At 39.4% G+C, this 26,685-nt stretch overlaps 1 protein-coding gene across 1 annotated transcript in view; it reads left to right on the top strand.

Annotated features, from left to right (window-relative positions):
* MFAP1 (microfibril associated protein 1) overlaps window positions 1–26,685 on the top strand; it is a 637,732-nt gene that overhangs the window by 80,706 nt on the left and 530,341 nt on the right. Inside the window, exon 4 of the mRNA XM_044077701.1 lies at window positions 25,331–25,518. Within this exon, the coding sequence (XP_043933636.1) occupies window positions 25,331–25,518 (188 nt within the window). The remainder of the gene's footprint in view (window positions 1–25,330; window positions 25,519–26,685) is intronic.

Here is a 26,685-nt window from a genome sequence, read left to right on the forward strand (position 1 = left end):
CTTAAACTGTCAATTTCATATGCTTAAGTACCAACAGCATGTTATGGGATTGCTGAAACAGAAAATGGATTTCAGAATGTGCAGAAAATAAAGAATTGCAGGAATTATTGCATGCAGCTGAACAAGTTGGAAAGCATACTTTGCAATGTGGTTTTGATTCCTTAGAGGCCTCCTGCAGGGCCACGGGATCTGTGATTAGGAGGCATGCCTGGTTAAAGGAACAAAATTTGCCTGATCATGTTAAAGCTAAATTGCTAGATGCACCTTTACAGCATGATTCTCTGTTTGGTATTAAGGCAGAAGTGGTTTTAAAGAAAATGGAAGACAAAGCTAAGTTTATGCAAAGACTTCTTACAAGTGCAGCCACCAAGATTCAGTAGACACTGGCCTACAAAAAATTGGTCCATTCCTGTGTCAGACAGAGCTCAAAGGGGCAAATCCAGACGCCCTAAGGGTTCCAGATACCAGGCACAAGATTCATACAGGTCAAAGCAGTGGGGTGCTTCCACCTCCAAATTTGGAGGAGATAAAGCGCAAATCTATAGAAAGCAATCCCAATGACTTCCCTCTGCCTACACCAAGTATTTATCTTTTGGCAGCACCCACAGGGGGAAAATAAGCACTTTTTGCTCAAAATTGGCAGTTAATAACCCAGGACAAGTGGGTTCTAAACATTGTATCACAGGGATACATATTCAATTTCCACACTCTGCCAATGGCAAATGGTTGGCCAGATCTACCAAAAAATCAATGGGCAGAGGCACAGAAACAGGTTATGTCCCTCATGGATTTGGGGGCCATTCAGACAGTACCAGAACAGGAAAAAGGACAAGGTTTTTACTCAAGACTGTTCTTGGTACCCAGAAAGGACAAGGCCTGGCGGCCAATACTGGATTTATCAGTTTTGAGCACATACCTGGACATTCCAAAATTCAAAATGCTGACTTTGCGGCAGCTTCTGCCCATGCTGGGCAAGAATGCTTGGCTAGTGACTTTAGACCTAAAAGAGGCATACCTTCATGTCCCAATAAGACAGTCGTGCAGAAGATACCTCAGATTCAAGGCTGGCTTAATGCATTACCAATTCTCTGCACTGCCCTTTGGCTTATCTACTGCACCCAGGGTCTTAAAGTGCCTGGCACCAGTAATTGCATTTTGCAGACAAAGACGTATACAGATATATCCATACTTGGACGACTGTCTCATTCAAGCAGAGAATAAGGACATTTTTCTTCGACACATGGCATTTGTGAAAAGGCTTCTAACATGCCTAGGGTACACAATAAACGAAAAGAAATCACAACTGGTACCCTCTCAAAAGATAACATTCCTGGGTGCAAGCTTGAATACAACTGCCCAGATGGCTTACCTCACGCCAGACAAGCAAAGGCAACTGACTACTTACTTCAAACTGATGGCAGCAAAAACCCAGTCTTCTGCAAGACAAATTCTGCATGTTCTGGGCTTCATGGCATCCTGCATCCTACTGATTCCATATGCAAGACTGCATATGAGAAAACTTCAGTGGTACCTAAAAAGTTTATGGAGTCAACATTCTCACAGTCTGGAAACAATGATTCCTCTCATTCCCTGCCTGCAACAGGAGTTTCTGTGGTGGGCAAAGGCATGTCACCAAAACATGGAATGGCCATTCACTCTACCCCCTGCCAGCCAAACCTTAACAGATGCATCAGATTATGCCTGGGGGGGGGGGGGCCCTCATGGCAGGAAGATGCATTCAGGGCATATGGACACCAAAACAAATGCATATACATATCAACCAGAAAGAGATGCTAGCTGTTCAGAATGCCTTCAAGGACTTATTAGAAAATGTTATGCTGACAAATGGAAGAGATTCTGTGCTTGGAATCAAGAACAAGGAACTGATACAGCAGAACCAAATATTCCAATACTTAACTGAGATGCTTGACAAAGGCCTATCTTTCACATCAGTTAAAATCCATGCCTCTGCCATTTCAGCTCATTACAATACAAAGCCACCATTCTTTTCTCATCCTTTACTAAAGCAGTATCTTAGAGGGCCAAAAATTTAAGGCCTCCTAGAAGATCACCATTGCCTGCATGGGACCTCAATTATGTGTTGGAAAAGCTCACCCTGCCTCCATTTGATCCAGCTGCTACCGCTGATGTAAAGTTCTTATCATGGAAAACAGCTCTGCTGCTAGCAATTACTTCAGCAAGAAGAGTTTCAGAGCTACAGACCCTCATGGCTGTAGAGCCTTTTGTCATATTTTACCCAGACAGGGAGTCTCTGAGGAAAAATACTTCTTTTATGCCTAAGGTGGTTTCCAGTGTGGCTCTTAACCAAACAATTCACCTGCCAGCCTTTTATCCAAATTCGCAGAACAAGGGTGAGAGAATTCTGCATTCCTTGGACGTACACAGACAGCTAAGATTCTACTTGAGCAGGACTAAAGCTCTAAGAAAAACTGAGCAATTACTAGTGACGTGCTGCAGGATCAGAAGGCAAGGCTATTTCAAAGTGGATAAGCCACTGCATCCGTTTCTGCTACTCACACCATGGTAAACCTGTGCCCAAGGGCATTAGGTCTTGTTCCACCAGAGCTGCAGCTACTTCAGCAGCCTTTCTCAGGGGAGTACCAACCAAAGACATTCTAGAGGCTGCTACTTGGAGTTCTGTTCACACCTTTACAAAGCATTATCATTTGCCTCTCTACTCTAAATCCAGGGCAGACTTTGCCACTGCAGTTCTGCAGGACGTTATAGCCGCTCCTAATGCTGTTTAGCTCCAGCCTCCCAACCATAGCTTTGGGATTCTACCAAAATGTAATGACTGCAATAGTGAAACACTAAGAACATAGTACAGTTTTGTGTACACTTACCATAAATGTAGATGTTCGAGTGTATTCACTGTTGCAGTCCAGGTTACCCTCCCACCACCCCCCTGTCATTCTGGAGTTTATCTTTCCTTCTCTATCTTCTACAACCTATGTAGGGTATTTGCTTGTAGATGAAGGTAAAGTTTATATTGATGCATGTGTGTGTGGTGTGTGTATATGTGTGTGTATGTATATATATATATATATATTTTTTTGCTACCGTTTTGGGGGCACCTGACATCGGGGGCAAAAAAAAACTAAAGAAAATGGCGTCTGCTGCATGTTTTGTACCCCTGACGTCATGGAAGAGGAGACAGTAACTGACGCAGGACCCAAGACTTTGGAATTCAGGCCGACTGAGGGCAACCTGCCAGCAGATTACCCAATGATTGCAACAGTGAATACACTCGAACATCTACATTTATGGTAAGTGTACACAACTGTACTTTTCTGTTAAACTGTTTAATAGATGGTGATGCAGGACAATATTTACAGTTAAAGACAAAATCATTTTGCAGGGAGTCTGGTATCCTTAATCCATGTAATCTCTTGGGGTGGGTGGTATTTCCCAGCATTCTCATCACTTGTGTTTCATTGTGATTTCTCTTCCTGAACTGTGTCAGCATAATAGAGTTGGATAGTTTGGAAACAAATTAGTCAAACATCAGTATTTCTTTTGCAGGTGGGAAGGAATGGGGTCCTTCGAGAAAACCCACTTGGTGCTGTATAAACGGGTGAACTCCACACACAAGTGACACAAGGTCTGGTTTGAACCCATGACCCTGGTGTGCGGCAGAGATTTTGACCACAGAGCCAGCAGTGGCTGTGCCTGTTTTCTGGGCATTCTGAAGTTTACTGTGTTGCTTTTTTAAAGTATTGAATGTTTGAGTTATCCTACATGGTATCATTTTTTTCCCTGGGAACTCTGATGCAGTCTCTAACCATGAAATTGGAATTTCTTAAGGATACTTTTAAGTTGTTGCAGTTTGTACATATGATGTTTGAGGAGTGATATTTTGTTTTAGCTAGGTGGAAAAAATAAAGTAACTTGTTTCAAGGTATGGATTCTTCAGAGTGACAAGCTTCTGAATTGTAGACAAGTTTTGTTATACAATTAGATGTCCCAGGAAACTAAAAGCTGGTGTATGGCTGTCTAGCCAAATGCAGGATGGGAAAGATTTATCTTGTTCTTTAAAATTAAGTCCTGAATAGTTTATGTTCAAAGCTGGGTCTGGACAGGTTTTTTTTTTTTTCTGCATAATGGCTTCTCCGGGGTGTATTAGACTTTGTTATGGAATTCAGGGAGAGCCTCCTGCCTATATGAAGTTTTTTAAGATTCTTTTTGCATTTGAACAACGTTTCTCTGGTACAGTAGACTGCTTCTAATAAAATAAATAAAATAGTGGAAACATTTAAAGTAGTGGTATTGTCTACAGTGCTTTGTTACAAGAAATTTTGTTTCTTTTTCTGTTTCCTTGTGCATTTATAGCTCTTCCTACACTCGCGCATGCACACACACACACACACACACACACACACACACACACACACACACACACACACACACATATTTGCGTTTGTCCTTAAAAGTTAATTTGTTTGATTGTATTTTAGTGGACCTCCTGTTTAATATGATTAACTTTTCATTCATTAATTCTTTGATGCCCACTTTGTTTATTTAAGGCTCTTAGGCGGTAGATTCAATTTCTACTGGGCATACTCCTATTACTAATGCTGGATGTCACCAATGTGATGAGCCAGAACCCACCTCTCCCCCCACAAATGGCAAGACAGCAGTGGCCATTCACCCCTATCCTCCCCAAGAGTTTTATTTCAGTTTGAGTTTACAAACGGTCATAGTTAACATGAGCAGGGTTGCAGAAAGGGAGCATCCCTCACTGACTGTTATTTAAACTTTACTACTTGCATGTCTTCTATTAGTATTTTTTTTTAAGGGCCATGTAATATGGCAAGAGGAGGTCCATCCTTTGTACCATTCAAAACTGGCCACAACCATCAGAACAATTCAATGGGTAAAACTTTCTAGGGTGTAATTTCAACCCCCCCCCCCTCCCCCAAGTCATAATGCAGCATGGTGCCTAACCTTTTTGTATTTTCATTGTTGCACTTCAGCTGGGGTGGATCTTGTAACAGAACATCTCCAGATTGTCTTTGATTTTTTGTGTTTCTTGGGAGTATTATAATACTACTTGGGTTGTTTACTTAGCCCAATGTAGTTGTCGGGCATTTTATGTGGGACAAACATCCCGACCCTTAAAAATAAGGGTTGGGGAACATTTAAGTGACATAAAAAACAAGAAAGATTTGAGTTCTTTATTCAAACATATGCTCAAACATCCAACGGGGTCCTTTAGTTTTATGGTCATTGACCATATTAGGTTTAGGAACAAAGAGGCTCATACACTACATGAAATGTTAACAAACAAAGGGAAAATGTGGATTATCAAATTGGGGGCCCTCACGGACATTTAACAGGTAAGGGGTTTAACTTCCGCTAATCATGCCTACCATAAGGACTAAGTAATACAATGATCGTAACACATGCATAACACTGCCACACTTACTAAAACATGGTAGGCATGATTACCGAAATTTAAACCCCTTACCTGTTAAATGTCCGTGATTTGCAGTTTCGATTATTTCTGTGTCGTTGTTTTCGTGTTGAAGTGTCTGTAATCTTTGGTTTTTGTTACAAAAATTTTTGTTTAATATAAAAATTATAAAAAATTTTTATTTCAAATTTTTAAAAATTTTTTAAAATGTTTTTAATATTACAAAATTATTTTTAAAATATATAATTCCCCTTTTTTTTTTTTTTATATGTTTTTTAAAAATTTTTTTCAATATTTTAAAAAAAAAAATATTATATATATTTTAAAAAATAAAAAATTTTATTCCTAATTAAATTTTTAAATTTTTTCTTTATTCGAATAAATTTTAAAAATTTTTTAAAAAAACTTATAAAATATTTTTATTTAAAACTCTACAACCTTTTTTCCATATAGAATATATAATTTTTTAAAAAAAAAGAAAAATCATATTTTTTTATTTTATATTTTTTACTTTTTTTTAAAATATGCAAAAATTTAGTATAATAGTAAAATTTTTTTAAAATTATTTTATATTAAATATTTTAAAAATTTTGTAATTTTTGAAATATTTTGCTTTTATATTATTTTTTCTTTTTAATTTACCCCTTTCAATTTTTTTTCCTCATATGTTTTCCTTTTTAAAAAATTAAGTTTTCAAAATTTCCTATTAAAATTTATATTTTAAAAAACCAATTTAAAATTTTAAAAATAAATTTTTTTTTTTTTTTTTTATAATTAATTTTTTTTATTTTTTTTATTTTTTTTTATTCTTTTTTTTTTTTTTATATATAATTTATATATATATTTTTTTTTTTAATTTTTTTTTTTTTTAGCTTCATTTTTTTTTTTTTTTTAAAAATTTTTTTTTTTTTGCCTTTTAAAAATTTTTTATATTTCTTTTTTTTTTTTTTTTTTTATAATAATATTTTTTTTTAAAATATATATTTTTTTTATATTTTTTTTTAATATATATAATATTTTAAATTTTTTTTATTATATAAAAATTTATATTTAATATTTTTTTTTTTTTATTTTTTTTTTAAAAATATATTTTTTTTTTTAAAAATTAAAATTTTATAAAAATAAATTTATATATTTTTTTTTTTATTTTAATATTTTATAATTTTTATTTTTTTTTTAAAACATTTTTTCTTTTTATTATTTTTATAAAATTTCCCAAATTTTTATTTAAAATTTTTTTTTTTTATATAAAAAAATAATTAAAATTTTTTAAAAAAATATATATTTTTAAAATTTTTTTTATAAATATATTTAAAAAATTTAATTTTTTTTTAAAATTATAAATTTTTATTAAAAATATTATTTTTTAATAATATTTTATTTTTTAAAAAATAAAATTTTTATATTTATATATTTTAAATTAATATTTTTTATATAATAAAAATTTTTAAAAAAAATTTTATTTTTTTAAAAATTTTTAAAAAAAATTGTTTTTTTAAAAAAAAAAAATATTTTACAGAAAAAAAAATTTTAATTTTTTAAAATTCTTATTTACCATGAAAATTTTTTCATTTTTTTTTTTAAAAAATACATTATATATAAAAAAAATAATAAAATAAAAAAAAATTTATGATTAAAAATTTTTTTTTAAAAAATTTTTTTTTAAAAAAAATTTCATTTTAATATTTTTATATATTTATAAAATCAAAAAATTTTAAATATATTTTCCTTTATTTTTTTAAAATTTTATACACAAATAATACGCAAAAAATTAATTTTAAATTATTTTATATTTATATTTTAGAACATTTTTTAATTTTTTAAAAACTTAAATGCCCACAAATTTAAAAAAACAAAATTATAAAAATTATTTGGGGGCAAAAACAATAATGGCTATCCATGCCGGGAAGATAAAAGATGTTCAAAAAATTATTAAAAAAAATTATGCAGGTTTGGGTTAATTATTATAATTATATAATGCAGGGAAATTAATTATAAAATTTTATAAATTCCCCCCAAAAATTTTTTATTTTAAATTTTATTTAAGGGTTTCCAAGAGACAGCCATTCACATTACCCCCAGTCAGGCAGACACTAACAACGGATGCATCAGATTATGCCTAGGGGGGCCACATGGCAGGAAGATGCATTCAGGGAACATGGTTCTCAAACCAAATGCATCTACATATCAATCAAAAAGGGATGCTAGCTGTTCAAAATGCCCTGACGGCCTTCAAAGACCTACTTCAACTGGGACAGCTACTGATAAAGACAGACAACACCACGGTCATGTGGTATATAAACAAGCGGGGGGGACACACATTCTTACCCCCTTTGCAGACTAGGCATGACTTTGTGGGACACAGCATTGACTTACCAAGTACATCTGCAGGCACAATTCCTGCCAGGAAAGGAAAATACTCTGGCGGACGAACTAAGCAAAAACCTCATGGATCCCCCACGAGTGGCAGCTGGATCCACAAGTCTTCAGCATGATAACAAGGAAATGAGGATGTCCGGACATAGATTTATTTGCCTCCCCTAACAACTACCAACTAAAAAGATTCTGCACAAGGACTTATCACAGACAAGCATGGAAAATGGACACCCTATCTTTCAGCTGGAAAACCTATCAGTATGCGCCTTTCCTCCACTGCCACTCCTCCCCAGTACTGGTATCCAGTCCTAAGGAATTTGTCTCAATGCCCAGCTTGGACCTTACCTCAAATACCCCATCTGCTGTCCCAGCAAAACAATCATATCCTGAACAGCCAACTCAGGACTTTAAACCTGACAGCATGGCAGATAATGTAATCATACAAAACACACCTTTCAGTAAAGCTGTGATGGATGTCATTTTGGAAGCCAGAAGGCCTAGTACTAGAAAATCTTATGCTGGAAATGGAAGAGATTCTGTGCTTGGAACCAGGCACAAGGAACTGATACAGCTGTGCCAAATGTTCCTCAGATTTTGCAATACTTAACTGAGATGCTGGACAAAGGCCTATCTTTTTCATCAATTAAAATTCATGCCTCTGCCATTTCGGCTCATTACAATACAGAGCCACCAATCTTTTCTCCTCCTTTATTAAAGCAGTACCTCGGAGGAACCAAAAATTTAAGGCCTCCAAGGAGATCACCAATACCTGCATGGGACCTCAACTATGTCTTGGAAAAACTCACCCTGCCTCCTTTTGAGCCAGCTGCTACTGCTGATATAAAGTTTTTATGTGGGAAAACAGCTCTGTTCCTAGCAATAACTTCAGCAAGTCGAGTTTCAGAGCTACAGGCACTCATGGCTGTGGAACCTTTTATCATGTTTTATCCAGACAGGGTTTCTCTGAGAACAAACCCGACATTTATGCCTAAAGTGGTGTCCAGTGTGGCTCTTAACCAAACTATTCATCTGCCAACTTTTTTATCCAAATCCACAGAACAAGGGGGAGAGAATTCTGCATTCCTTGGATGTACACAGACATCTTGGATTCTACTTGGACAGAACCAAAGTTTTCAGGAAGACAGAGCAATTACTAGTGGCATATGCTCCAGGATCACAAGGAAAGACTATTTCAAAGTGGATAGGCCACTGCATTCGTTTCTGCTATTTTCAACATGGCAAGCCAGTGCCTATGGGCATTAGGCCACATTCAATCAGAGCTGCAGCCACGTCAGCAGCCTTTCTCAAGGGAGTACCAACCAAAGACATTTTAGAGGCTGCTACTTGGAGTTCAGTGCACACCTTTACAAAGCACTATCATCTGCCACTCTACTCTAAATCCAGGGCAGGCTTTGCCACTGCAGATGTTCATCGTGCTATACTGCTGCAGTCATCACACTTGGGTTATCCTGTCATCAGGTGGTCCCGCAGTCGGCCGAATCCCAAAGTCCTGGTCCGGCGTCTGTTGTCGTCACCTCTTCCCTGACGTCAGTGCGACAGGAGTATAAAAGAGACAGCCGACGCCATTTTCTCCAGTCTTTCTTGCCGCGCAGTGCCCGAAGCAGAAGCAGTTCGCAAGTGCTGGTCGGCCAGCTCCTGAAATTTTCGAATAGAGTTTCAGCCCGAAGTCTTCTCTAAAGCTAAGTACCCTTTTGGGGAAACTTTTCTTGCCTCAGACCGATGTCAGACAAAGTGAATAATTGTATTTCTTGTGGGAAGCAAATACCTCATAAGGATTTTCATTCTTATTGTATTCCTTGCCTAGGCCCAGACCACGATGTCTCTGGTTGTTGGTTTTGTGCTAGGTTCAACAAATGTACAATTAAGCGTCGGGCAGAATTCGCCCAGCATTATTTTGGCAGCAAATTTAACTATAGCATGCCGTCGGAGCAACCGACATCAGCGATGATTAAAAAATGCAGAGATAAAGACTGGCAGCCAAGGCCAACACCAGATACCGAGGCCTCAGCAAGGCCTGACGCTGGTTCTCCGGTTTTCACCGAGGCGCCTTCGCAGCCCCTGACTACCGCTGATTCAGAATTTCTGACGGCATCCCAAACCGAAACATTTGGGCCTCAGGATCTGGTTCCACCTCACTCCTCGGATGCCAGCCCCGACGGAGATCTGAAAATTTTGGATAGGCCTTCGGTCTCGGAGGGTGTTTTCAAACCGACAACTGCCTCTGCCAACCTTTATGCTAAGCTCAAAGCCCCCTTGAAAGTTAGAAAACCGGGGCCACCCCCCCCCCCCCCACAGGCCCTTATGCCTAAAAAACAGATGCTTAAGATGGCCGATGATTTAATTACCCTTATCTGGGGATACCAACCCCCACCTGACAAAAGGCCTAGACTGGAGGAAGATTATCCTTCCTCTGACCATGCATCCATTTCGTCAGGCAACTCTGACGACCAGGATTACTCCTTCCCTCCTTATGAAGACTCAGATGCTGACGAGTCCATTCCCTCTGTCTCCCCCCCCCCCCCCCGAAGACTACTCTTTTGGGGAAACTTTACACACCATGAGGGAGCACTTCCGCTGGGAAGGCCAAGATTACTCTGACTCCAAGAAAAGACTCAGTGAGTTTCTTCTTCTTCTTCCACAGCATAGACCCCTGGCAATTCCTCTAGTTTTAGACATTTTGGATGATGTTTTCTCTGAATCCAGTTTAAACCCAGATTCCTTACCTCCAGCACCAGCTAAACCAGACAGATACTACTGAGTTCCTGATACCCATAAGTTTCTATACAAAAGCCCTAATGCAGACCCCAAGACCATTTCCCAGGGTCCTAAAGGGGTTAAGGCCTCTACTGCTAAGAATCCACTTCCTTCTGAAAGAGATTCCAGAGCATTAGAAAGATGGGGAAAGAAAGTGTATACGTCTGCCACTTTGGCCATTAAACTGCCAATTCCACATGCTAAAATACCAACAGTATTTGATTACACAGTTAAAGCAGAAGCTGATCCCTCCAACAGATCAACTAGATTTGAAAGAGATGCAGGATTTGCTGCATGCAGCAGAACAGGTGGGAAAACATACCTTACAGTGTGGTTTTGATTCATTGGAAGCCTCATGTAGAGCAGCTGTCACAGGGTCTGTCATATGTAGGCATGCTTGGCTTAAAGAACAAGCCTTACCAGAACATGTCAAAGCAAAGTTATTGGATGCCCCATTGCAGAAAGATGTGTTATTTGGTGTCAAAGCAGAGGAAGTTTTGAACAAAATGGAAGAAAAGGCAAATTCTATGCAAACAGTTAAAGATTTTTTACAGGTACAACCTCCTCGTTTCAGCAGAAACTGGCCATCAAAAAAACTGGTCCTTTCCTGCATCAGACAGACCCCAAAGAGGTAGGTACAGGCGCCCAAGGGGCAGAGGCCAGCCACAAGGTTCTTTCAGGCCTTGACAATGGCATACAGCAACTCAAAGAGGTGGAGACGAAAGATCTCAACCCTTCAGGAAACAAACACAATGACTTCCCTCTTCGCCTGCCAAGCAGAATTGCCCTGGCAGCACCTTTGGGAGGGAAACTGGCTCTATTTCCACAAAATTACGATCATAACAAAGGACAAATGGATTCTGGACATTATTACCCGAGGCTACAGATTTCATTTCCACACTTTACCTCGGATGAGAGGCATGCCAAATCTGCCTCCAAACCAATGGGCAGAGGCTCAAACGCAAATTTCAGCTCTCATGGATATGAAAGCAATTCAAAAGGTACCTACAAAAGAGCAAGGTCAAGGTTTTTACTCAAGACTATTTCTAGTCCCAAGAAAGGACAAAGCCTGGAGGCCCTTCTTAGACTTCTCAATTCTGAATGCATACCTGGAGGTACCCAAATTCAAAATGCTCACACTACAGCAGCTCCTTCCCATGCTGGGCACCTCAGAGAGGCATACCTGCATGTCCCTATCAGACAAGATTGCAGAAGATACCTCAGATTTTTGGCAGGTACAACGCATTATCAATTCTCTGCATTGCCCTTTGGCTTATCTACTGCGCCCAGAGTATTTACAAAATGCCTGGCATCAGTAATTGCATATTGCAGACAACGAGGAATACAAATGTATCCATATCTGGACGACTGCCTGATCCAAGCGGACAGCAAGGACATTCTGCTACAGCATCTGGCTTTTGTAACACAGCTGCTCAGTTGCCTAGGGTACACAGTAAACAAAAAGAAGTCAAAACTAATACCCTCGCAACAGATAATATTCCTGGGTGCCAGCTTAAATACAACTGCCCAGATGGCTTACCTCACGCCAGACAAACAAAAACAATTGACTCAATACTTCAAAAAGATAGCAACTTTTACCTAGCTCACTGCAAGGAAAATCCTGCAGGCATTGGGGTTCATGGCATCATGCATTCAGCTAATCTCATATGCAAAGCTGCATATGAGAAAATTACATTGGTACTTGAAAAGTGTATGGTCTCAACACAGGCACAGCCTCAAAACCAATGTACCTATCATTCCCTGCCTTCAAAAAGAGTTCCTATGTTGGGCTCAAGCATGTCAAACAAACAAGGGTCTTCCTTTCATCTTACCTCCAGCAAACCAAACCATGACAACAGATTCTTCAGAGTACGCCTGGGGAGCACACATAGCAGGACAATGCATGCAGGGCAAATGGTCTGCAAAACAAATGCATCTTCACATCAACCAAAAGGAGATGCTAGCGGTGCAAAATGCACTGACAGCCTTCAAGGACCTCTTGCATCCAGGACAACTTCTAATAAGGACAGACAACACCACAGTTATGTGGTACATAAACAAACGGAGGAACACACTCCTACCCTTTATGCAGACAGGCTATGACCTTATGTAACACAGCTTTGACCTACCAAGTACAACTACGAGCACAATTCCTGCCAGGAAAGGAAAACATTTTGGCAGACGAATTAAGCAGAAATATGGCAGACCTTCACGAGTGGAGACTACACCCACAAGTATTTTCAATGATAACTCAAAGATGGGGATGTCCAGACATAGATCTATTTGCCTCCCCCAACAATTGCCAATTACAAAAATTCTGCACAAGGACTTATCACTCCCTAGCCTGGAAAGTGGACGCTCTATCATTCATTTGGACAACACTGACAGTCTATGTCTTCCCTCCACTACCTTTATTGACCAAGGTATTATTGAAGGTCAGATCAGAGAGACCACAAATGATCCTCATTGCTCCGGACTGGCCACGCCAGCACTGGTACCCATTACTAAGGACCTTGACTCTCAGCCTTCCATGGATATTGCCTCAATTCCCACTACTCTTGACTCAGAAAAACTATCAAACCCGTCACAGCCAGCTCAGAACTTTAAATTTAGCTGCATGGAGAATTCCTTAAATTATCAATCAACACTTCTCTCAAAGGACGTCCTGAATGTAATTATGGAGGCCAGGAGGCCCAGCACCAGGAATATTTACTCAGACAAATGGAAAAGATTTTGTGCATGGCACCAGGCTAAAGGTCAAAATCCTTGGATACCAAACATTCCTCACATACTGCAATACCTAACTGAGATGCTACACAAAGGCCTTTCCTTCTCCTCCATTAAGATCCATGCTTCAGCCATTTCAGCTCAATATAATACGGATCCCCCAATTTTCTCACACCCTTTACTTAGGCAGTTTCTCAAAGGGGCTAAGAATATAAGACCCCCCAGAAAACCACCAACACCAACTTGGGACCTGAACTTCGTTTTAGAAAAGTTAACACTACCTCCTTTCGAACCAGCATTCTCAGCAGAACTACAATACTTGTCTTGGAAAACAGCCTTGTTACTGGCTATTACCTCAGCACGCAGGGTCTCAGAACTACAGGCACTTATGGCAGTGGAACCTTTCATCATTTTCCATCAGGACAGAGTCTCTTTACGAACTAACCCTACCTTCTTGTCCAAGGTAGTATCCAGTGTGGCTTTGAATCAGACCATTCATTTACCCACCTTTTATCCTAACCCACAGAATAAAGGAGAAAGGCTCCTTCGCTCTTTGGACATTCACAGACAGCTACGTTACTATTTAGATAAGACAAAGATCTTCAGAAAAACTGACCAACTCTTTGTATCATATGCTGCAGGTTCACAAGGAAAGGCTATTTCAAAACGGACCTTCTCCAAGTGGATAGCACATTGTATCCGCTTTTGCTACTCGCACCATGGGAAGGGAGTGCCTGTCAATATTAGTTCCCATTCTACCAGGGCTACTGCAACCTCAGCAGCCTTTCTCAGAGGGGTTTCAACCAAAGACATTCTGGAGGCAGCTACTTGGAGTTCAGTGCACACCTGTACCAAGCACTACCACCTTCCATTATACTCAAAAACCAGAGCTAGTTTTGCCACTGCAGTTCTGCAGGGCATCCTAGCATCACCTAACCCAGTTTAATACCAGCCACCCTTCCATAGCTTTGGGATTCTACCCAAGTGTGATGACTGCAGCAGTATAGCACGATGAACATAGTACAGTTTTGTACCTACCATAAATGTAGATGTTCGAGTGGTTATACTGCTGCAGTCCAGGTTACCCTCCCTCCATCCCCTCTTCATACCAGGGTGTTAGTTACAACTCCATGTACATCAGTCTATTGAATGCATGTCTATTTGATGTATTTGCTAACAGCTAGTACTATTGCTTATCTACTAAGGTATTGTTGCATAGCTATTGTATTGCCTTCCTAGTAGGGGGCACCTGACATCTGGGGCAAGAAAAACCGAAGAAAATGGCGTCGGCTGTCTCTTTTATACCCCTGTCGCACTGACGTCAGGGAAGAGGCGACGACAACTGACGCCGGACCAGGACTTTGGGATTCGACCGACTGCGGGACCGCCTGATGACAGGATAACCCAAGTGTGATGACTGCAGCAGTATAACCACTCGAACATCTACATTTATGGTAGGTACAAAACTGTACTTTCTGCAGGGCCTCATAGCCGCTCCTAATGCTGTTTAGCTCCAGCCTCCCAACCATAGAGTTGGGACTCTACCCAAATGTAATGACTGCAACAGTGAAACACGAAGAACATAGTACAGTTGTGTACGCTTACCATAAATGTAGATGTTCGAGTGTATTCACTGTTGCAGTCCAGGTTACCCACCCGCCATCCCCCTTTTTTCTGCTGGAACTTATCTTTCCTTCTCTGATTTATACAACCTATGTGGTGTATTTGCTTGTAGATGAAGGTAGAGTTTATATTGGTGCATGTATCTTTATATATAAATTTTGGCTACCCTTTTAGGGGCCACCTGACATCTGGGGCAAGAAAAACTGAAGAAAATGGCGTCTGCTGCTTCTTTTATACCCCTGACGTCAGGGAAGGGGCGACAGCAGCCGACGCAGAACCCAAGACTTTGGAATTTAGGCCGACTGAGGGCAACCTGCCAGCTGGATTTCCCGAATGTAATGACTGCAACAGTGAATACACTCGATCATCTACATTTATGGTAAATGTACACAACTGTGCTTTTGCCTAGAAGTTAGTAGTTTATTGGCCATTTTGGGCTAATTTCTATCTCTTTCATTTCCCTGCAATAAAAACCACATTTGCTTGGTTTTTTGAGTTGGGCAGTGCCGGTTAGCTAGGGTTAAACTATTCCCGGCTCCACGAAGTCTGCTCTTCAATTTTTTCCCTTGGAACTAGACAAACTTTCAGCTTAAGCACTCAAACCATTAATTTTACAGTCCAGCACTTGCTCAAAACTCATAGCAAGCACTAATTAACCCTAGCACTAGACCCCCTATACTGTCCAGAAGGACAAGGCTCTCTATTCTTCCCTACCAGCTAATCAGTAAAACAGCTCACTTTACCTATTCAGGCATGTCCAAAGGACAGTTTCAGGTGTACTCTCCAGTCCAACTGGTGAATCTGGGCATTTTGAGGCAATGTTACAATGGTCTCATGTACACAGACAGCCCTCTCCTACCACCAAACACTAATATATGCGAGAGAAGCAATTATACAGTTAAACTGGAGGCAAAGCTCTCTCAACCCAAGACTGGAACTGACAGTTAAGAGGAGAAGGAAAATACTTGCGACACGGCACCAGTCTCTCATAGACCTACTAAACCAACACCGGCAAATACACATAAATACACAAAAACATACCCGGAGGCTCTAAATAAAAATCTGCAAAAGCAACAGAGACCTCCAAAGCAGACACCCAAGCAACCCCCACACCCCATCACAAACCATGAAACACATACTTCACATAATCAGTGTGCCACGCAATCACAGCCCTTAAGGCAAAATAACATACCCAACACACTAGTAATAGACGACTCTATAGTCGGGCGCACTGATGTCCCACTAACTAGGCTGGGCAAGGAGAAGGTTACAGTTAGCTGCCTGTCGGGCGCCAGGATCCGCCACATAACACAAGCACTCAGGTCACCCCAGAACGAGTACAAATACGACTCTGTCATTGTCCATGCTGGTGTGAATGACCTGAGACGTACCTCCCTAGAGTACATGAAAAGAGACATGGAAGAGCTCTCTGATCACGTAGCCCAGGCTGGTATGACCCTGACCTTGAGTAGCATCCTGCCCTCACTAAGAATGATGCCACAGTATAAAGAAAAATTGATCAATTTCAACAATTGTCTAAGTTTCTGGTGTCATTCAAAGGGGGGATCCAGTATCTGTCCACCTGGGATGACATGCACGATAAGCCATGTTGCTTCGCAAGAGATGGCTTGCACCTGTCACCCTTAGGCTTTCGAATACTGGCCAAGGCTTTTGTCACCCCCATAGTGCCTTTTTTAGGCAAAGCTCAAAAGACAAACCCACCACCGCAAATAGCACAAGTAACCAAAAACTGAGGGTAATGCTACTCAGCGTCAGAAGTCTAAACCTCAAAATGCATGCATTCGAGTATGGAGAACATCGATATCTGTGCAGTAACAGAAACCTGGTTTAAGGCTCCAGAGAGCACCCCAGCACTACCAGGCTATAACTCATACCATACTTTTCGGACACAGAACCCGGACCAAAACACAAAAGGTGGGGGTGTATCCATATTCATCAAGGATACCCACACCTCTAGGTTAGTGGCACAGCACAATGCCCCAGAGGTCATCCTTGTGCAACTAACAACGGGCAAAACTGCAATTCAAATTGTAGCTTGCTACAGATCACCCACCATGACACAGGACCCCCCATTCCGTGTTTCTGGAGACACTGGAAAATATGAAGGTCCTACCAAACGCCCTAATATTGGGTGATATCAATTAGCCAAACATTAACTGGGAGAACTACTCAAGTAATCAGTGTGCCATGAAATCACATCGCCACAGTAGTCAGGAAATCCTTCTATGTGGCACACCTCATCACAAAAGGTTTCTCATCCAGAAAAAAATAGGTCATTGTTCCCCTGTACTCATCACTCATTAGACCCATTATAGAGTACAATGCCCCTTTTGGTATGTACCTCACAAGACATCTACAACAACTGGAAAGGCCACAGAAATACCTCACAAAGAGGATTACCAGCCTCAAACAGATGCCCTACGCAGACTGTTTCAAAAAACTTTGTTGCATATCGCCTACTCAGAGGTGATCTCTGCCTAACATACAAAGCTATGTCAAACCCAGAGCTGTTGGACATGCTAAGAAATCCCAATCCTTCCGAGCTACACGCTCTAGGGACCTAAACCTTGTCACCACAATAAACAGAACATGTTGGAGGGATAGATTCCTGTCCCAGAGACTTCCCATACTTTGGAATAAACTACCTATCTGTATCAAACAAAGCTCCGCATTAGCACTCTTCAAGAAAAGTCTTGATGATTGGATGGGAAATAGGAAATTCACCCCGGGGATCACCTCTGTGGCTCTTCTCAACAGTGGCACAGGAAAATAATATTCTTGGGTGGAAAAGCCAGGGTACCTTTTTGGCTGGGCTTGTATAGGCCCCAGGGCCGATAGCCTAGCACCTACCTATGAAGAGATTTTCTTTCTCCTCATCCAAAAAAAAAAGAATAAACCATCTCAACAGACTCCAAGTAAAATGTTTGAGTGTCAAGGGGGTTCCAAAAAGAAGACTCAAACATCCCAAACTAAGGACAGTTCTGTAAGCCTGAATGACTATTCGAGACCTTGTGAACACCCCACCCCCCCATGCTGGTCTCTTTCACTTCCAGAAAGTCTAGATCTCTATTTTTTCCTTTGGCAACAGACTGCTTCAGACAGGTAGGTTCTGAAAGTCCTTCATCAGGGTTACAAATGGCAGAGAGAGGAAATTCCTCTTTTCCAGGGAGTCCTTGCTCATCCTGCAGATCAGACTCTTGCTTCCACCTGTTCTTCATTACATGCTGTCCCAAGGAGTGATGGTTCTTCCTTCCCAGCTGAGGAATGGGTTTTATTCAAGGATGATCCTACTGCCAAAAAGAAAAAAAAAATACTTGTAAACAAGTTCTGGGTCTTTCTTTCCTAAACCTGTTTGTGATGGTCCCCAAATTCAAAATGTCACTTCACAACTTGTTAACACTTCTTCCTCTTTCATCTTTACTGGTAGTAGTAGACTTAAAAGATGGTTATCACATTCCCTGTTCATCCAGACTTCAGATGTTTCGTCATGCAATCCAGACACACAACCGTATCAGTTATCTGCCTTATCATTTGGGCTATACACTGCACAGTGTGTTCACAAAGTATCTAACTCCAGTTGCATCTTATTACAGGCTACAGGGTAGCCACATTTTCCATATTTAGATGACTTGCTTATCTTTTATTTATTTGACATTTGTTGACCAGGATAGTCCAACTGAGCTAGTGCCCTTTTTCAGTGGAGGCCTGTGGAGAAAAGCTCCACAGTACTCTAAACAAGAAATTGCATGATTATAGTAAAATGCAGTAAAATAACTAAGCAAATTTCCATTACAGTGCAATAAAAACTAAGCAAAGTTCCATTACAATACAAGTAAAAGAAAGCAGCAAAAGCGACATTTATGCAGTGTAGTAAGAATTTAAACAGGTTATAACAAAACAGGTGACAAACGCACATTTGGAATTGTCATCAGGGGATAACAGTACCATTCAAAGAGGTTTGTTTTATGAGCTACAGGAGGTGAAGATATTTAATATAAAAGTCAGATTGCAAATAGGATGCAAGTAGAAAATTACCAGGGCCTAGAAGTGAAGGAACATGGAGAGTAGTAAGTTATTGTCGTCATAATAGGAGGTTAGTTTTGATGAGAATTAGAGGAAAGGTAGGAATGGAGAAAAGTAGTGGAGGAAAAAGGACAGGATTCAAGTAGGATTTTTGTATAATCTTTTTCAAAATGTCAGGAATCGCTCTCGGGCGAGAGGTATTGCACAAGCTGGAATTCCAAGAGAACATTTAAAGGTCTTTCATGAGCCATTACACAGGATTGTGTTCCTGGGATGGCAACGAGACACCTTGGTTCAAAGAGCTTTTCTTCCACAGGAAAAAAAAAATAGATCTTTATTTGGATCTGTTATCAAGGTTTTCTAGTCAGACTTCAGTCATCGTGAGGAAGTACCTCAGGCTTTTGGGTCTCATGGCATCTGATTCTCATGGTGCCCTTGGCAAGACTCCACACGAGAAAGATACAGTGGTATCTGAAATCTCTTTGGTTCTAGCATCAACACCCTTTATCTTTTCAGATCCTATTACTGAGATTTATCAGAAGAGAAATTTTTTTGTTCAAGACAACAGATGTCCTTAAGTCCAGGTCTCCCTTTCTTCCTCTCTACTCCAAATCAATCACTGTAGACTCTTCAGAATTTGCTTGGGGAGCAGTTTTGGGAGGGATAAAAGTTCAGGGGGTGTGGGACACCAAAAACAAATGCAAGCTCATAAATATCAAGGAGATGCTTGCCCTGATCAAGGCTCTCAACCATCTTTGAGACCTCTTCAAGTGTTTACTGATAACACTACAGTCATGATGCATCAGTAAGCAAGAGGTAACCAGGTCATACCTCCCATTGCAGAGTAGCCGTCTTATCTTGGGATATAGCTTCACAACGCATTCTCACTCTACAGGAATCCTACTTTCTGTCAGAGCAAAATTTTGTAGCAGGCAAGCTGAGCAGGACCAGGGAAGGTCCTCACAAATGGAAACTAGATCAAGGAATCTTCAAGATTTGATCTGTCTGTGGGAAGTTCATCAAGTAGGCCTCTTTGCCTCCTCAACTGGCAAAATTTTGTTTCAGAACTCTAGGCAGGAAGGCCTGGATGACAGATGTCATTTCTTTGGTCAGGAATGTTCCTATAATCCTTTTTACCCTTTCAAGTAATATCTGGGGTACTTCTGAAGATGTAAAAGGAATCCCCCCCCCCCAAATATCATTGTGAAAACTCCTTTCTGACCCAGGCAGCATTGGTTTTCCCTTTTGGAAATGGCTGGGGGCAGGTACCACAGGCTTACATACAAAATCAATCTACCCACAAAACAACGGGTGTGTTTGATACATCCCAACATCAGTCCATCTTCAGTTGACTGCCTGGATGATAGGGGCTTAATTTCTTTTAGGCACCTGTCTTCTGAGGATGTGCAGCAGTTACCAATGGAGGCAAGAAAGCCTGCTACTAGAAAATCATATATTAGGAATTGGAAAAGGTTTTCTTGTTGGTGCCAGCAACATAACCAGAACCCGTTTGGGACTAGTTCTTGTGCTTTACAGTATTTATGTGAGTTACTATCCTATGGCCTTTCTTATTCCTCTATCAGGGTTGATTTATTGGCTATTTCAGCATGTCTGCCCATGGATCTTCCTCTTTCAAGGCAGTTTCATATCAAAATGTTCTTGAAAATGGTTTTGCATAAGAGACCTCCAAGTAAACTGATGGCCCTTCTTTGGGATCTTAATTTTATGTTAGAGAAGCCAACACTAGCTCCATTTGAACCAGCTAATCTGACTAACTTTGAGGTTCTTAACATGGAAAACAGTTTCACTGATTGCTCGACCTCTGCAAGAAGGGTTTCTGAGTTGCAAGCTCTTATGGTGAGTCAACCCTACCTCATTTTCCATAGTGACTGGGTTTCTTTAAGAACTATCTTCCTTTTATGCCTAACATGATATCTGAGTTTACTTTAAGCATATTGTCCATCTCTCTGTTTTCTTTTCTGAGTTTAAAAATGAGGGAAAAATATACTGCATACCTTGGATGTCCATGGACTTGGGCACATAATTCTTTTAGATCTTCAGATCAGTTATTCATTTATTATGAAAGGAAGAAGGGACAAACTATGTCAAAATAGACAATTTCCAAATGGTTGTCTAAGGCTATTACCTTATGTTGTACTCACCGTAACAAATCTGTTCCAGGCAGGGTCAATGCTCACTCTTTGCTTCATCTGTGCTGTTTTTGGAAAGGGTTGGCTTCTAGAATTATTCTAGCGGCTGTTCCTTATTCTTCTGTACATGCGTTTGTAAATCACTATAAGCTTAATTCCTTCTGTAGGTCTTGATCAAGCTTTGCTAAGATCATTCTGGAAGGGCTCCTGGACCCTTGCCCTCTCTTTTTCTAAGTAGATCGCTATTGGGACCTACCTATGTAGCTAAGGCTACTGCAGCAGTGATCAGTATGAAGAACGTAGTACAGCTGAACTTACCATAACAATAGATTTTCGAATGATCATTGCTGCAGTAGCTGCCCCTCCCTCAATCTCCCTTTTTTTGGTGTGTTTTTTATGCCATGTTGTGGCCATTTATTTTTGTTTTTCCTAGCATTGACCTTTCAGGGTTGACCTCCCTCTCTCTGCTGGCAGAAAAACTTTGAAAAGCTTTGCACACAAACTTGTCTTTTAGCCAGTTCAACTCAGCTCAAGCTACCTGTCTGTTTAAGAATGTGGAAGTTGCTTTGGAAGCTAGCCAGCTGTTATATCCTCAGCAGGATATAACCCATATAGCTAAGGCTATTGCATCAACAATCATTTGAACATCTGTTGTTAAGGTAAATTCACCCAACACAGCTGTACTTTCCAATTTGTGATATATTTCCTACAAGGATCCATAGCTGGCCTTAATACATTTGTAGGTGCTGACTTCACTTTTGTGAGGCATTGTCAAAATTCCTGTGTTTTTCATGACCTTCAGTTTAATCAGCCAGAATCCTGCAAGGATGGGTGGTAGATACAGCAGGTAACTAAGCTGATTTTAAACTGAAATAAATGTGAGTTAACAAAGCATGTGTCAAGAAATTTTGCATAACCATGACAGTATGAAATAAAAATCAGTAATTTGGTGTTCATTTTAACTGATATAAATCTGGACAAATAATTGTATTTCCTTAATTAAAAAGGGAGTAATAGGGGAAAAAATGCTCAAACTAGCTAGTTTGGCAGATTTGCAGTGTGTGATGGGTGATATCTTTAGCTGCTGGATGTAAGAATTACAAGCTCCTTTATTATGGTCTTTCACAAGGATTAGCTTTATCTGTTGGGGCCAATGAGTTGTGGTTTCTTAGCTCTCTGTTAAATCAGTCGATTGACCTGTTTGGTTTCTTTATGGGGATAGACTCTAAGGGAGAAGATGCCTTTCTTACACTTAGTATCATCCATTCAAGTTTCATCTCAATGTACATATGATTGTATGATTTCATGAAGGTAAGTAGGCCGCTCATCTCCTTTCCTGTGTGTAGGGAGGAGCCTGTTAGTTGGTGAGGCAAACTGTATCTGTATACATTAAGAACTTTTTTTTTTTTTTTTGCCGTCTGGTAGTGAGCAGTCCCATTGCTAGGGTGCGTAAAGGTGAATTCCATGTGGAATAAAGCTTCTTCCAGGGCCTGTTTCAATAATGTGCCCATTGGAGGCTGTTATGCCATGGCCTCTTTGTACTCTGCTTCCTGCTTCACCAGACTGTTGTACTTGGACCACCATTCCAGCAGTCTTGGCACATCTGTTTCAGAACTGTACCGTTTCAGCCCATGGTTATTTAGGCCAGTCTGTCTTGTTGCCTTCTTAGTAAGTTGTTGAATAATGCATGGGTTTCTTCGCAGTCTTCACCCAGTGTATAGGACTGTTCAGGGTAAGATGCCTGTAGATGTGAGTATTTGTAGTATCTGTTGATCTTCAGGAAAGACTATCTGCAGTTGGTACTAATTGTTGTTCACTTGCCTTCACGAATAGATGCCCCTGTAAATTTGGCAAGTGCATAGTTATATCCTTCTTTGTTTGTGTCATGTAGTTGTTGGGTTTCATTCTTGCTTGCTGATTCTAAACCCCTACAGATATATGGTGCTGGCCATATTTTTTGCTAGACCCAGTGTATGACATTGCTGTACAGAGGTGCGAGAAATGCCCAGTCCTAAATGTGGGAATATTAGAATGCAAAGATGTGTGCCAGGGATGCATTTGTAAACCTGAAATTTTGACTAGCCTCATAACCTAAAGTGTGAAGTTTTTTTCATTTGTAGTGTAGTGGAAACTCTTGCTCATTTTGAAGTATCCTCATTGTTTATATAATAGCATTGGTATAAGACATAAAGTAAGTCAAACTCAGTTCATCACTTTTTAGGGTTAAAAATGACTTCATAGTGGCATCTGCCATAGAGGATAAAAGGTAATTGTTAATGGCTGCTGTTTGTTGGCGAATGGCAGTACACTGAAACAGTTTCTGCACAGGGCCAGCTAATCTTGAGCAGCCAAAATGTAATTGTAGTGTTAGTAACTGTAAAATTTGGTACCCTTATCTTCGAGGATTGCTTGCATAACTGTTTTGAAGTCTTGACAGCTTGTCATTTTTTGCTGCAACTTTCACGTGAATGTAATCAGTGTTGCTGGGAACCTAAATATTCTGTTCTTCTGTTCCTGCCTCATGTTTTATAGAGTTCTCATTTGCTTTTGCTTGGGTTCAGTAGTTGAAACATTGATATAGAGTGTGTTAAATTCTAGCACCCCACTTTGGTCTGCATCTGAATCCCCAAAAGAATTTGCATTTTTCTACAATTCATCTTCAGTTCTGTTTTGTTATATGGTCATGTTATATTTCTTGTAGTTAACAACTTGAGTGGCAGCTTGATTTAAAAAGTCTTAAAACAGTGGAAGGAAAGTGAACATTTCTTTTTCAAACCTGGTATCATGCTGCAACAGATTTGTAGACAGAAATAATTCTAGGACTGGCTAGGAGAAGTGGGATGCAAATGGTTGGAATGTGTGGGCTTGGACAAGGAGTTGGTGACATCCATTCTATATTGTATTGTAATAAGACATATGAAAAATATGCAGGTAAACTGTCCAGATATAAATTGGGTAGATTATGTATTTGTGAAAAGGGGAAAAAAGGATGTCGAGCATTTGTTCTTGCTTTTATACACTGTTGGCGAAAAGAGTTAAAAGTAATATATGCAGTTTTAGAATTCATGCTCACAGACTATGTGCAGGTACATATTAGACATAAAAATATGAGGATGGAAATTCATAAATAGAGAGATGAGAGTTTGAGTAGGTGGAATGGTTTGACCCATTTTAAGTAGTCAAAAAAGACTCAAAAACACTAGCAAAAGTGAGTAAACGGCAAACTGCAAACACAACACGGACTTCTTCGTAAACAAAACCACAATTTATTGTAAGCGCTTTCGGCTGAGTTAATACCCAACCTTCATCAGACAAAAGACAAAATATTGTGCCATTAAGTTTTCCTACTTATGTAAAATCAACTTGAAACAGATTTACCCCATTGGCGAATACTAATTAGCTAAATTGATTCAGTTAATAGATTGTAAAATGTTAAATTTAAAGCGCCAGTGGTCATGAATCTTATAATGAAAAGCCACTCTATCACTGTTTTTATGAAATACATAAACCACGAAGAACAGCCTGATACCTAAATATGCCCACTGCTGTCTTTAAAATATATACATACATTAAAATAAAATATAACACTATCTACCCCTACTTCTACCTAATATTCTTGCTTTATCAAAAAGTTATTGTTTTACCTAAATATAATTTATGTATAATATATATTATGTAATATAAATATAATACACAATAATATGTAATAATATATAAAATAATATATAATGAAACCATCTAATTATTCATCATTATTTTAAAGCGCTTACAGTAAATTGTGGTTTTGTTTATGAAGAAGTCCGTGCTGTGTTTGCAGTTTGCCGTTTACTCACTTCTGCTAGTGTTTTTGAGCCATTTTAAGTAGTGCCAATTTGGTCAGCTATTTCAAGGTCACAGTACTTTAGAATCTTGCATTAAGCTGTCAAGTTAGATGGAATATTTAGCCCATAGAGGATCAAGTCTTAATGCATGATGGCCTTTGTTGATATCTGTTGTGGAGTATTATTCCCTTTGTGTACGGGGAGTTGGCCTCTTAAATGACTCTGCTGTCCTGTATCATCATACATCTTAAAGACTTTTCGCTGTCTTTTAAATCAAGAAGATTTGAATTAGAGCAGTCTTTGGTCTACAATGCTAGAGAATGCCTTCAGTAATAATTCTTTGAATGCATTGGTGTTGAGGATCATTTTTGTTCCTTCAGGAAATTGAACGTCGCCGTGCTTTGATGCGTAATCGAGCTATGGAACGCAAGATGGATGAAATGGAAGTAATGGAACTAGAAGAGGAAGGGAAATCTGGTGAAGAGTCTGAATCTGAGTCTGAGTATGAAGAGTACACAGACAGTGAAGATGAAACAGAACCGAGACTCAAACCTGTCTTCATCAGAAAGTAAGTTGTGTTGCAGCAGTTAAACAGTTTTTTGCATTTCTCAGATTTTGTATCTGTAGAACCTGAGATGTAGTAACTTGACATGTTTAGTTTTAGTGTTGCATTCTCTGTAACTTGTATTGGTGTATATTTTGAAATAACTAAATGTATCAGTGTAAAAAGGCTTTGATATGTTCAGGTTTGCTTTTGCATTCATTTATAGGATAACCCAATTAAGTTTACTCTTTGAGTTGTACCTTCAGGATGTCCAAAAACTGCAGCTTGACCATAGCTCGCTAATTAATTTTACTTGCACTATTTTTTTCAGCTATTTTTGAGAATTTCTTGCCTGCTTTGAGTTTAAATAATGCACTATGCTGTCATTGTTTGTCAGATTTGGTGGAGACATAACGTTTTACGTACATAGACCAAACAGATTCTGTGTTGGTTTGCCAGCAGAAAATCTCTCAAATTCGCATCTTGGCTTAGTGCCTAATGTAATGAATATCATTTAGCCGCTCACATAGCTATTATTTGGCCCATTCTTAAGTGCTGTACAAGGGCTATAAAAGCAAGTAGTACTACACTTACCTAATTGATTAAGTAGTAGAGAACTCTCACCTTTAAAACCTAGCTTAGTGTTCTTTCATTTTTTAGCCGCTCTCATAGCTAGTAAATTGTCCATGTTTAAAGTGCTGTGCATGGGCTACAAAAGCTAGTACCATACTTTCTTATTTGATTAAATTGCAGTGAACTCTCACCTTTTAAAATATAGCTTAGTGTTTCTTAAAATTTGTGAAAATTTAAAGCGCTGGGCAGTGGGCTACAAAAGCAAACTCCATTTTTTTTTATCTAATTGTTTAAATATTTAGGAAATGTTATTACTGTTTAATGATCAGGAGCAGTGCTCCTTGCTATATTGACTAGCTTTGGTGCTTCATTTTAAAGTGTTGTTACCATCTACCAGATTTCTAGGACAATTCTCTCACTTATATGTACTTCTAAGAACTAGAAATATCTGCTTACTCTAACTTAACTTGCTTTATGACATTCTAGTCTAGTATGTCAGTACCTAGCGTAGCTGTCTGTTGAGACATGCTCACATTGTTTCAATTACTACCTGCATAATTGGTACTTCAGTAATATTATTGTATTTTTTGGTTAAGTATGAGCATTTTGTGAATGTGT

The sequence above is a fragment of the Protopterus annectens genome, chromosome 7.part0 (assembly GCF_019279795.1).
Source record: "Protopterus annectens isolate FY-2018-M chromosome 7.part0, PAN1.0, whole genome shotgun sequence".
In the NCBI taxonomy this organism is placed as follows: Eukaryota; Metazoa; Chordata; order Ceratodontiformes; family Protopteridae; genus Protopterus; species Protopterus annectens.